This window comes from Sturnira hondurensis, unplaced genomic scaffold (genome assembly GCF_014824575.4).
Source record: "Sturnira hondurensis isolate 20B ecotype Veracruz unplaced genomic scaffold, ASM1482457v3 Scaffold0005563, whole genome shotgun sequence".
Taxonomy (NCBI): domain Eukaryota; kingdom Metazoa; phylum Chordata; class Mammalia; order Chiroptera; family Phyllostomidae; genus Sturnira; species Sturnira hondurensis.
The window spans coordinates 1642957-1656430 of NW_028078194.1; the positions used below are offsets into that span (position 1 = coordinate 1642957).

The 13474-nt window shown below is 42.3% G+C and overlaps 1 protein-coding gene across 1 annotated transcript; it reads right to left on the reverse strand.

The window, feature by feature from the left end:
- Window positions 1–3477: 3477 nt before the first annotated feature.
- LOC118987962 (interferon-induced protein with tetratricopeptide repeats 1-like) lies at window positions 3478–13035 on the reverse strand. Its single transcript, XM_037047306.1, has 2 exons — window positions 12867–13035; window positions 3478–4992 (listed from the first exon to the last, which is right to left on the reverse strand). The coding sequence occupies exons 1-2, from the start codon at window positions 12869–12871 to the stop codon at window positions 3561–3563; spliced, it is 1437 nt and encodes a 478-aa protein (XP_036903201.1). The 5' UTR covers window positions 12872–13035; the 3' UTR covers window positions 3478–3560.
- Between the last annotated feature and the right edge of the window lie 439 nt (window positions 13036–13474).

The following is a 13474-nucleotide window of genomic DNA, read 5'->3' on the forward strand; positions in this document are numbered from 1 at the left end:
CAGCTGGCAGGCCTCCTGCGCTTCCCAGCACCGACAGCTGTGTTGCGGTCCTCTCCAGTCCTTAATCTGATCCCACGTGGCGCCTTCTCATGGCCCACTGACAATGAGTCCTTCCACCCCTTTCCTTCCCTGCAAGGCCTCCATTGTTCCTGTCCCTAGTCCTGCACTGTCTCTCCTGCATTCTTCCAAACTGCTGAGACAGAGCTCTGCATGGATGCTAGATCTTCCTGTCCTGCTTCCTAAGTCCTGTGGCTAAGCCTTGTGGTTAAGCCCCAAACTGTGTGGTTAGCCCCCAGAACCACTTGGTTCCAACCTGCATGGTTGCCATGCCTGGGTTTAAATCCCAGAAGGAATCTTCCTCTTCATTCCCATTTCTGACTCCTCCCACGATCATCTATACTGGCCAGCATTCCCGTATTTTTCTAGCTCTTCTGGGCCGCCATAGTAAGTACTGGAAAGCGTGGCCCCATGGTGTGGAGCTAATCATTTCCGAGCTCTCACTCAGGCACTGTTACCAGGGGAAGCTGCCTCCCGGTTATATCAGGGGTTGAAGTCACCCCCATCTCCCTGGCTCAAAGCAGGACCATGGCTATTTAACATATCTATGAGACTAAGCAGCTGTTATAGATATGTTAAATAACCATTTTTGCAGCCATTTGCAGAACTGTTGATATGCAAAATAACTCTCAATGGCCCTGCTCCCTGTGTCCATCCCCCAGTTCAGACTTGAGGGGGTGGAGACGTCCTATATTTTATAATTCCTGGACACCTTGAGTTCTGGGCCCCATTTGAAATCCTTCCTTTGAGGGTGGGGGTCCTGGAAGCACCCTGTTTCAAGTCCAAAGGCCTGGGGTTGAGAGCAGGTTGGCCTATGCAGATGGTGTGGTTGGATGAGGAGAGCAGGGGCAAGTCATGAGATGTCAGGTCATGAAGCCTCGTGGAGGGGTAGGATATAGTGGTCACAGTTACAATGTTTATCTTGAGAGGGAAGACACGTTTTATTTAATTTTTTTGGAAGACAGTTTAAATGTATTAGTAACACACTTAGCTTGTTCTTTTTAAAAAAATATTATTTTTTAAAATATTTTATTGATTTATTTTTAGAGAGAGGGGACGTGAAGGAGAAAGAGAGGGAGAGAAACATCAATGTGTGGTTGCCTCTCACATGCCCCCTACTTAGGGCCTGGCCTGCAACCAAGGCATGTGCCCTGACTGGGAATCAAACTGGCAACCCTTTGATTTGCAGGCCGGCACTCAATCCACTGAGCCACACCAGCCAGGGTAGGAAGACATGTTTTAGAAAAGGTGATGAACAGCTTGTTCAGGGTAGAAAAATAAGTCCAGAGTTGTCTCCTTACTAAGGATGCAGAAACATTTAAAAGAACTGCAGTGTTTGAAACAATCTTCAGTGTCTGGATCATGTCTTTCCTTCCTTGTTCTTACTTCTTTCCCCTCCTTTCTCACCTGTGTCTGGGCCAAGAGATAGTCTTTGATGATTAAGGTTTAAATAGGTAGCGTGTAACAATCAATGGTAAAAATTAGAAGGAAAAAACCTAAACCTCCTCCTGGCTATCTACTTATATTGCTTATTTTTGAAAAGTATTAAGCACTCCCCCTGTGCCAAGTGTGTGTGTGTGTGTGTGTGTGTGCGTGCGCACGCGCACGCATGTGTGTATTTAAGTTTTTATTTATTTATTTTAGACAAAGGGGAAGGGAGAGAGAAAAGCAGGGAAACATCAACCTGTGGTTGCCTCTCGTGCGCCCTCTAGTGGGGAACCTGACATGGCCTGCTACCCAGGCATGTGCCCTGACTGGAAATTGAACTGGAGACCCTTTGGTTCCCAGGCTGGTGCTCAATCCTCACCAGCCAGGGCCTACTTATATTGTTTCGAACTTCAAGTTCACAAAGGAAAAAGCCATCTGCAAAAATAGATGTTCAGCATTGAGAAGAAAGAAAGATCTGGCTGTTTTGTGGGTGTTGATCATGTTGCAATTCCTACATGGATCTGAATCCCAATCTTCTTTTCTCTGACTGTGCGATTGAGTGGATTCTTGGGAAAATCAATAGGGTTGTCTTTTGAATTTCTACTATAAACATGCAAAACACAGCAACTAAAGAAAAATAAAAATAAAAACTGAAACATCCAAGTGATTTTAAACCAGCTGTGAACCCTTAATCTTCAGTAATAATAACTTGTCCAGGAGATGGATGTTGGCCACAGTTCTCAGCCTTGGTACCACTGACTTTGTCTGGATAACTGTGTGTTGTGGGAAGTTGTCCTGAGCATTGTACAATGCTTACCCAGCATCGTTAAGTATGTCCACTGGATGTCAGGAGCACCCTGTGGTTGCAACCATCAAACCCGTCTCCAGCCCAGGTTGCGGTGGATCAGTTGATTGGAGCATCATCCCCTAAATAAAAGGTCATGGGTTCGATTCCCCACCAGGCGCACATCTAGCTTGCAGGTTTGTTACCCAGTTGGGGCTCATAAAAGAGGCAGCTGGTGGATGTTTTTCTCTCACATCAGCGTTTCCCAACTTCTCTCTTTCATTTCCTTCAACTTTCACGATAATCAATAGGCACGACCTTGGGTGAAAAATAAATAAACATACTTTCTCCAGATGTTGCCAAATGCACCTCGCTTTGCCCTGAGTGGCAAAATTCTCCTCTTGTCTCTTACCTCCCCCACTAACGCCAGTTGAAAAATCCCTGCTACAAATAATACCCTCATGTATATGCCAAATTATATTTTTAATTAGTTTTTACAGCAGAGCCTGAAAGAGATAGCAGAAGGAATTCCAGTAGCAGAGGGAAAGCTGAATAGAGATGAGAATTTGGGGATGCCAAGACAATGCCAATTCAGTGCTAGCTTTCAAGGCTTGTAAGGACAGGATACTGATCTTTCTTGGGGGACAATGTTGTAGGCTGCATATGAAAACCCTTTGTGATGGACACCTTGAGAGCCCCAAGGCCTTCCAGGAGCGCCACCAGCACACCTGCCAGTGGACCGCAGGAGCAACGGGAAGTCCTGGATGACCCAGTGCCTCTTCCAACTGATGCCTTCCTTTGAGGAGAAGCAGCTCCACGTGTGCTCCCTTTTCAGAACTTTGCTTCATGCCATTTGCTTTTACAAAAGACACATGCTAGTACTCGTTTGAAGATTGAAAGTTTCAAAGAGTTTTCACCTTTGTGAAAAAGGGCAACAAGAATAATGCCCATCGTTTGTTTTGCACAGAGCCTTCATAGAGGCTGTGCACCACCCCAGCCGCTGAGCTCCTTCCCCAGGAGCTGCACTCGGCAGCTCGCTCGAATGTGCCAAGGCCGTGAGTCGTCTGTGAGCCTCTGGGCTTCAGCTCTGTTTCGTTTGCAAAATATCTCTTAAGGTAATTGCCTGTTTGATTTAGGGTATTTTGCCTGACAAAAGATTTCATAGAAATGCTTTCCTGCTGGATGGGGATGAAAAAAAAAGTATGTTCCTGAAAGCAGCACACAGAAAAGATGGTTAGTGCATGTTAACCTCAAATCAGATGGAATGTGAGGGCGGTCCGTATTTCAGCCCCTAAGGAACATGTCCCACAGAGTTCTCAGAGCCAGCAGCCAGCCTCAGGGCCTGCTCATAGCACTCCAGGGCTTCATGCATTTCTCCTTTCCATTTGTGGATGAACCCGAGGATGCTCAAGCTTTCTATGTCTGCTCCATTTCTTCGATGTCTCCTCAAAACCAATTTCTCCAAAGCCCTAAGACTTTCATTGCTTGTAAATAATGAGTTTTCTTTGTTTATTGCTTTTAAATAATGGATAATTGCATTGACTTCAGATTTCCTGTGAAATTCTTGAAATCGGCCATAGCGGAAATGAATGTTTTGGTGTAGATGATCATGAAAAATCCCCATGCTCAGTAGCTTCTGAAAAATATCCTCAGCCTCTCTGTGCTGGCCCAGTTCTGCATACATCTCAGCCAGGTCAATATACACCATGTGAAATCCCGGCCTTAACTCCAAAGCCTTTTTAAATTCACAGATAGCCATCCGAACTAATCTGTGGATATTTTCTCTATCCCGTCCTCTAGGCTGGCCGTTGGGACCTTTCTTCATTTGAATCATTTGTGTCTTGTAGCAAAGCCCTACCTGGTGGTGCAGGAAGGCAGAGGAAGGTGTTGCCCGCAAAGCCATTTTTAAGAAGTGAAGAGCTTTATCTACAGAGCCTTGTCTTCGGTAAAACTTGGCTGCATATCGAAAGACGTAGGTTTGAGAAGACTGGTTAGTCAGTGCTTCTTCAATGTACTTTTCTCCCTCAGCTTCTTGTCCGATGTCCTGAAGCTTCAAGGCAAGGAGACTTTTAATATATGGATCCTCTGGATTTAGCTCGATGGCCCGTTTGAGAGTTTGCAGACAAAATACCTCACCAGTCTGTGGTGCTCTGTTGAACCCAGCCAGACGATAGACAGCAATTGCATACCCAGTGTTGAATTCCGGGTTGTCAGGGTCCACTTCCAGAGCCTTTTCAAAGCAGGCTTTAGCCCGTTCATAATTCCTTCCTCCACATTTCAGCAAGGCCCAACCTTCCTCACAGTCCATCTCTGGACTCTCCACTGTGTAGCAGGAGGGGCTGGCAAACTTTTTGCAAGTGCTTTCCACCTTGTCCAAATAGATCTGGGCTTCTTCTAGTCTGCCCATGTGGTAATACAGCCAGGCATAGTTGCCCCAGGTAACCAGTCTTCTCACTTCTGACTGGCCAACATGTTCTGTCTGCCTTAAGTCTTCAGCCTGTTTCAAGCTCTGCAGGGCTTCCATATTCTGGCCTTTCAGGTGTTTCACATAGGCCAGTAGGCTGTGTATTGCCACATTAAATTTTGTGTCTAGGAATTCAATTTGACTATAGATCCTGTTTTCTAAATCAGCGATTTCAACGTCTTCAATGAGGAATTTCCATGTGAAATGGCATCTCAGCTGTTCCAGCCTGTCTTTGAGCTGATCTTCCTCAGAATTCTTACTGTGAAAACACAAGCATATTTTCTTTGTTAGGTGAGGCAATGTCAATGGAAAGAAGCCAGATAAATCACTTCACATGTATACCTTGGCCTGGGAAAGGACACAGCTGCCTCATTTTTTCTTTTTCTTTTTTTTTCTTTTTTTTTTTAGAGGTCCTCTATAATTAACCCTTGAGCAACATAGGTAGGAACTTGTAGGCTCACTTATATATATCTGGATTCACTTCAGTATAGTCAGTCCTTCCATCAGGGGTTTCCCATGCAGGAATCCAACCAATTGTGGTGGAAAACACCACTGCGTTTGATCTGTGGTTGGTTGAATCTGTGGATATGAAGGTCTAACTGTAGACTGTAAAGTTATAGTGAGTTTTAGACTGTGTAGGGACCGGGGTGGGCGGGGGGTGGGGGTGGGGCTGGGCGTGGCATCCCTACCTTCTGCTTTGTTCAAGGGCCAACTGTATTTCTAAGCTCTGCATGGAGTTTGAATGCAATTTCCTTGGCTCCATAGGCCAGCTCCGGCACTTTCTCTCCAAGTAACCTGTTTGTGCCTCAATGCCCTATTTGTAAAATAGGGATAATAATAGTTCTTATGACACTGGGCTTGGTGAGGATTAATAAGCCGTATATGCAAAGCACTTTGAGTATATTACATGCTATGTAAGAGTTTCCTGGCCCTGGCTGGGTAGCTCAGGCGGTTAGAACATTAGCTGGATACCGGTTGCTGGTTAACCTTTGTTTAGGGCACATAACAAGAAGCAACCAATGGATGCATAAATAAGTGGAAGAACAAACTGATGTCTCTCTCTCTCAAAATCAATCAATAAATTTTTTAAAAAAGAGTTTTTTTATTTCCTACTAATTTAATTTGGACAAAATGCAGGTAGAAATGCAGCATCTCAAGACCTTAGGCTGCAGATTATGCAAGCAAATAAGACCACCTAAAAGAGATAATTTGGACCAAGTACTTTTCCCACTAACTATTTGAAAATAATTATAAATTTGCAGAAAGCAAAGGGAACACATAGTTTCAGAGTACCCTCACCAAGTTTCTCCCAATGATTACATCTTACACAACTATAGTATAATATCAAAGTTAGGAAATTGAAATTGGTATAATATGCATATAGTTCTATGTCACTTTATCACATGAATAAATCCAGGGAACCACCACTGCCATCAAGATACGGAGCTCTCCGAGCATCACAGATACCTCCCTTCTGCTATCCCTTTACATGACATCTGTCTCCTCCTTCCCCCCTGAGAAATCCACAACCTCTGATAACCACTAAGTTGTTCTTTATTTCTCTAATTTCTTAATTTCAAGAGTGTCATATAGATGGAATCATAGAGTTCATGACATTGGAGATTGTCTTTTTCACTGATCATTGATACTTCAGTTGTTTCAAGTTCGGGCCTGTTACAAATAAATGTTCTATGCATACTTTTCTATAGGCTTTTGTCTGTAGAAACATACAACTAAAATACATTTTTATTTCTCAGGGGGAAATGTCCAGGGGTGCAACAGCTAAGTCATATGATAGGCGTGTGCTCACATTTTTCAGAAACTGCTACATATGATGGACTTAAAAGGAGAAACTGACAGCCATACAGCCATGGTAGGGGACTTGAACACCCCAGTGACCACGCTGGGTACACCTTCCAGACAAAAAATCTACAAGAAAACAGGGATCCTAAACAACACACTAGATCTCACAGATTTCATTGATATTTACAGAACATATCAATCCAAAGCAGCAGAATGTACATTCTTTTCAAGTGCATATGGAACATTCTCACAGACAGACCACATGTTAGGACCCAAATAAGTCTTAATGAATTCAAGAAGATTGAAATTATATCCAGCAGCTTCTCTGATCATAATGGCAAGAAACTAGAAATCAGGTATGGAAAAAAATCGAAACATTCAAACACATGCAGTCTAAATAGCATCTTATTAAAAAAATGAATGGGTTACCAATGAGATCAAAGAAGAAAGAAAACATCCCTGGAAACAAAGGAAATGAACACACACACACGACAACCCAAAATACATGGGGCACAGTGAAAGCAGTCCTGAGAGGGAAGTTCATAGACCTGAAAAAGCAAGAAAAATATCCTATAAATGATCTAACCCAACACTTAAAAGAACTGGAAAAAGAACAACAAGAAAAGCCACGTGTAAGTAAAAGGAAGGAAATAATAAAAATCAGAGCAAAAATAAATGACATAGAGAGCAAAAAACAAAAAACAAAAGATCAATGGGAGCAACAGCTGTTTCTTTAAAAATACAAACAAGATTGATAACCTTTAGCCAGTCTTGTCAAGAAACAGAGAGGACCAGTAAGTACATCAAATCAGAAATGAAAACAGCAATGTAACAACTGACATCACAGGAATATAAAGGGTTGGAAGATAAAACTATAAACAATTATATGCCTATAAAATGCACTAAGTGGGCAAAATGGACAAATTCCTAGAAATATACAATCTTCCAAAAATCAATCAGGAGAATCAGAAAACCTGAATAGACCAATAATAAGTAATGAAATTGAAGCAAGAGCCAAAAAACTCCCAGCAAACAAAAGTCATGGGCTGAATGGCTTCACGGGTGAATTTTACCAAATGTTCAAAGAACAATTAAAACCTTTCCTCAAAAGATTCCAAAAAAAATTCAAGAGGGGAAGACTTCCAAGCTCTTTTTACAAGGCCAGCATTATACTAATTCTAAAATCAGATAAAGGTACTACAAAGAAAGAAAATTATAGGTCAATACCCTGGATCAACATGGATGTGAGAGAGAAACATTGATCGATTGTCTCCCTTATATGCTGTGACAGGGATGGAACCCACAGCCTTTTGGAGTGTGGGACTGTGCACCATGACCAAGTGGGATTTATCACAGGGCCGCAAGGCTGGTTTAACATCCACAAATCAAAAAATGTGGCACATCACATAAAAAAGCGTAGGATAAAATATCACATGACCCTATCAATAGATGCAGAAAACATATTCAATAAAATCCAGCACCCATTTTTGACAAAAACTCTCAGCAAAGTGGGAATAGAAGTATCATACCTCAAAATAATAAAGGCCATGTGTGAAAAACTTACAGCCAAAATCATCCTCAATGGGCAAAAAATTAAGAGCATTTCCCCTAAGACAAAAAGCAAGACAGACATGTCTCACAACAAAGAAAGGCTAAGGACCAGATGGCTTCACTGGCAAATCCCACCATATATTTTAAATGTCAGGAGCTCAGCTGAGTTGGGAGGGAGAGTCAGTTGAACTTCCAGGTGTCAGAGTAGGCCATTAAGGCAGCAAGCCCAAAATGAAAGTGTTATGCCTTTAATTGTTACTGTGATGGTATCAGTGAGAGTGTCCAACGGAGAAAATGCTAAATCCCGGGTTCCATACCCCTACCCCAGCCCCCAGCATGGTACACAGGCGGAAGTTCGGGTAGATCGATACAGATGTGGCTGAGAGGCCTGAACAAAACTTTCTGGTAGTTAATGGACCCTGAAGTCCGAGGAAGGGCAAGGTTATGTGCTAGGAGTGGGAAAATGCTGGGTACTGAGCACAGTGGGGTAAAGATCTTCAAGTTTTTCCTCCCCTCTCCCTTATACGGAGGTCTTGGCAGAAGAGCCTGAAGAGTAGCTCTGGTCAAGGCCTCAAATAAAGAAACCAAGGAATGAAGGGGCCTGTCCTAGGATGCAGATAGGTGAAGAGCGTGTCAAGCCAGAGAGGACCTGAGTCATTGACTAACCTCCGTCAGAGACAGCGGTTCATTAGCTGTGCCCCAAGTCTGCTGTGTGCAAGGCAGCCTTCCCCTGTGACACCAGTCAGGAGAGCCCTTGTAATTGCCTACGGTCGGGCCTAAAAAAATTCACATGTGGATTTTCAACCGGGAGTTGGACTCTTCATTAAAAAAACGACCACCAAAACTCTCCAAAAAATTAAATAGAACACTATGCTGCTTTCACACTCACAAATTCTAGGAGGCCAGCATTACTCTGATGTACCAAGGTCAAATGAAGATAATAAGAAACAAAATTAAACTACAACCAATTTCTCTCGCAAACCCTCAACAAAATACTGGCACACCGAATTGAACAGCTTAGCAAAAGGATTTTACAGCCTTACCAAGTCAGATTTATTCTTGGAATGGAGGAATGGTTTCAATGTATGAAAATCAGTCAGTTTAATATACCACATTAACAGAATGAAAGAAAAAAAAATACACGTCATCATCTCAGTTAATGTAGAAAAGCATTTGACAAGAATTCACTACCCTTTCGTAATGCAAGTACTCAAAATACTCTAATAGAAGGAAACTACCACAACACGATCCATGCCATTTATTGCAAGTCCATGGTTAGCATCGCACTCAATGGTGAGAGATCGAAAGCTTCTCCTATAAGATCGGGAACAGGGTAAGGATGCTTCTTTGTGTCACTTTTATTCAACACAGCCCTGGAAGTCCTAATCAGAGTAGTTAGTCAAGGAAAATATATATACATCTACATTGGAAAGGAAGAAGTAAATACATACCTGTTCAAAAACAGTAGGATTTTGTATATAGACAATCCTACCTATTAGACACAAAAACTGTTAGAACTGATAAAAAACTTGTAGCAAAACAGTAGTATACAAAATCAGCACACAAAACTCACTTTTGTTTCTACACACTAGCAAGAACTATCTAGAAAGGAAAACAATTCTATTTACAACAGCATCAGAAAGAATAACACATTAAGAAATAAACTTTTGTAAGGAGGCAAAGACATACACTGAACACTACAACACATTACTGAAGAAAATTAAGAAAGACACAAATAAAGGGAAAAGCATCTTGTGTATAAGGATGGGAAGACTTAAATTGTTAAGATATAAAGACCACGCAAAGCAACGGATTCAATGCAATTCCCATCAACGTTCCAATTTTTTTTTTTCAGAAATAGAAACATCCATTTTAAAATTAATCATCTGCCCTGGCTGGTGTGGCTCAGTGGATTGAGTGCCAGCCTGCAAATCAAAGGGTTGCCGGTTTGATTCCCAGTTGGGGCACATGCCTGGGTTACAGGCCAGGTCCCCAGTGTGGGGCGAGTGAGAGGCAACTGTACATTGCTGTTTCTCTTCAGCTTTCTCCCTTCCTTCCCCTGTTGCTAAGAATAAATAAATAGATAAAATCTTGGAAAAAATAAAATTCATGTGGAATCTCCAGAAATCTCAAACAGGCCAAACAATCTTGAAAACACACACACACACACACACACACACACAAAAACCCCAAAGTTGGAGGTCTAACACTTTCTTGGTTTCAAAAATTACTATAAGCTATGGTAATGAAAAGAGTGTGGCACTGACATATAGACAAACATATATAAAAGTGGAATAGAAAAGAGAACCCAGAAATACACCTTTATATATGGTTGTATTAGCAGTGAGTGCTACCAAAACACAGTACCATGGACAAAGTGGAGTAACCAGAAGAAATACACATTTTCATAGTTCTGGAGACCAGATGTCCTAGATCAAACTGCCCACTATCTGATTCTGGGAGAGAACTCTCTTTTTGGCCTCTACACTTGGCCTTTCCTCCACGGGGCATGGTGTGGGGAAAAGACCGCTCATCCTCTTCTTACAGGGACACCAAGCCTGTAGGAAGAAGGATCTACCCTTATGTCCAGACTTAACCTTTTTTACAGGCACTATTTCCAAATACAGTTACATTGGGATTAGGGCTTCAAAATACAGATTGAGGGGATACAATTTAGTCCATAAGAATAGTCAAATGATTTTTGACAATTGTGTCAAGACCATTTAATGGAGAAAAAAATCAGTGTTTCAACGAATGTGTTGGGAAAACTGGATATTCACATGCAAAAGAATGAAGTTGGACCCTTACTTGACAACAGAAATGGAAAAACACAGAGGAAGCAGTTGGAAGCAATCAAAGACCTAAACGTAAGATCTAAAACTATGAAAATATTAGAAGAAAACACAGGGGAAAAGATCTAAGACATTGTATTTGGCAATGATGCCTTGCATATGATACCAAAAACACAGGCGACAAAAGTAAAAATAGATAAATTGAACATCATCAAAATTTAAAACTTTTATGCATCAAAGGACACTATCAATGGAGTGAAAGAACTCACAGAATGGGAAAATTTATTTGTAAATCATGTGTCTGGTAAGGGATTGATATCCAGACTGTATAAGCAGCACTTACAAATCAAGTACAACAGCACTAAAAAACAAACATCTGATTTAAAAAAATGGGCAAAGGATGAGAGAGAAAATTTCTCCAAAGAAGATGTACAAATGGCCAAGAAGCACGTGAAAAGATGTTCAACATCACCACTCATTAGTGAAATGCAACTCAAAACCACCTTCCAATAGCACTTCACACTCCTTAGGGTGACTGTTGTTAAAATAAGAAAAGCAGCAAATAACGTGTTGGTGGGGTAGAGAGACATTAGAACCCGTGTGTGCAGTGGGAATGTGAAATGGGGCAGTTGCTGTGGAAAATGGTGGTGACTCCTCAGAAAATCAAGCATGCAATTACCATAGGATTCCAGTCCTGGAAATACACCCAAAAATAAGTGAAAACAGGAACTCAAACAGATATCCAGAGACTTGTATTCCTAACAGCATTACTCACAATAGCCAAAAGGTGGAAGCAACGCAAGTGTCCATCAATGGATGAATGGACAAACAAAATGCGGTGTATACATACAAGGCAATATTATTCAACCTTCAAAAACCTCTAACTGGGCATTTTCTGAAACTTTTGCCTCTTCAAAATTTTACCAATTTGAGCACTGAGGGGCAATTTGCAGATCAATCTTGATTGATTAATGTCTTTTCTTTTTTTTAAAGTTTTTTTTGTTTTGCTTTAAGATTTTATTTATTTATCTTAGAGGGGAAGGGAAGGAGAGAGAGAGAGAGAAATATCAATGCATGGTTGCCTCTCATGAGTCCCCTGCTGGGAACTGGCCTGCAACCCAGGTATGTGCCCAGGTATGGTCGATTTCCTGAGTGGGAATCGAACTGCGATTGTGTGGTTCACAGGCCTGCGCTCAATCCACTGAGCTACACCAGCCAGGGCAATGTCTTTTATTTTTAATCTGCTGATATCAGGAATTATTGGAATGTAGACTGAGTGTGGACAGTATAGAAATTCCCACATTAGGTCCTTTAGCTAAGGAAGATAGGGGTATTCTCCAGGGCAGAACTCCAGCCAAGCCCCCAGGACAGGAGGCAATCATGGACCCTGCAGACCAGCTGCCCGGTCTTAGCTGCAGTCACACTGGACTGGCCTCCTAGAGCAGCTCAGCTATGTTGAGAGGGATACAGGAAGCCTCCAGAAGGCTTGTTTCCTAGGCAGTGAGCTTTCCCACCACATCCCCACAGTGTTTTCCCCCACACACCTAACAACCCCTCTGCTGTGGGTCCGTTGGCTGTGCAGTCCTGCAGCTCCTCCATGGTGAGGGGCCTCTAAAAGCAGTGTCTCTATCCTGACCAACAGGGCCTTCCCTCCTCAGGTCAGACAGAGGTGAGTTTGGTGGAAAGTGACATCAGAGATTGGGACCATCTTCTCCTGCAAAATTCCTTTGCCCTTTCCCTCCTCTTCTTAGGCTTTAACATGAGGTAAGCTTCCTCAGAGCTATGCTAACAAAAAGGAAAATGCCTGAACTAATAAAACAGTTTATGTGAATCTACACACACACACACACTCAGTGAACAAGCACACTCAAATGCCCAAACAGAAGTGTGAGGAAGCTTGACATCCCAGAAACTAAGTCTGTTCAGACAGTAGTGATTAACATTGTTTTCAAAATGTTAGAAAGACAGAGAAGCAAGAAATGCTTACCTCATTGTTACTGGGAGCAGTTAAGCAGTTGCAATCAGGGAGCAGCAATCAGGGAGCAGTTGCACTGGGCTCGCTTTGCTGGGTGGGCTGCTCTGAGATCTGCCAGCCTGCCTTGCAGATAGTCAGATAAACTGAAGCCCCAGCACAGGGCTATATAAGGAAGGAAAACAGCAACTAATCAGGAAACTTGTGGGCGTGTCATTGCAAGAACAACTAAGAAACAGAAACTGGAAAGTGAAACTGACCATGGTCAGAATTCCTGCCCTCTGCAGGGACAAACAGAAACAATGATTGTTTTCTTCTGAGGAGAAGTTGGCAAAGAACAGTTTTTGCCATACCTGAATTCCTCTCTCAGCGTCTGTACCAAGCATGTTTACAGAAGCCTGGGAGCTAGAAGCTGCCAGTTATGCCCAGTTTGCTGACCCTGGAGCCAGGGACCCCTGTGACAATTGGCTGTGTGAACTTGCCAAGATCATGCTCAGGATCTATGCCTGTGTGCTCATCTGGAAACAGACTTTGCTCATTTTATGGTATAAAATTCTGCCAATCTCTAAACTGGAGCCTTAACCCAATTTCACTCTTATTTTCTGAGAGTAAAGTTGTATCTT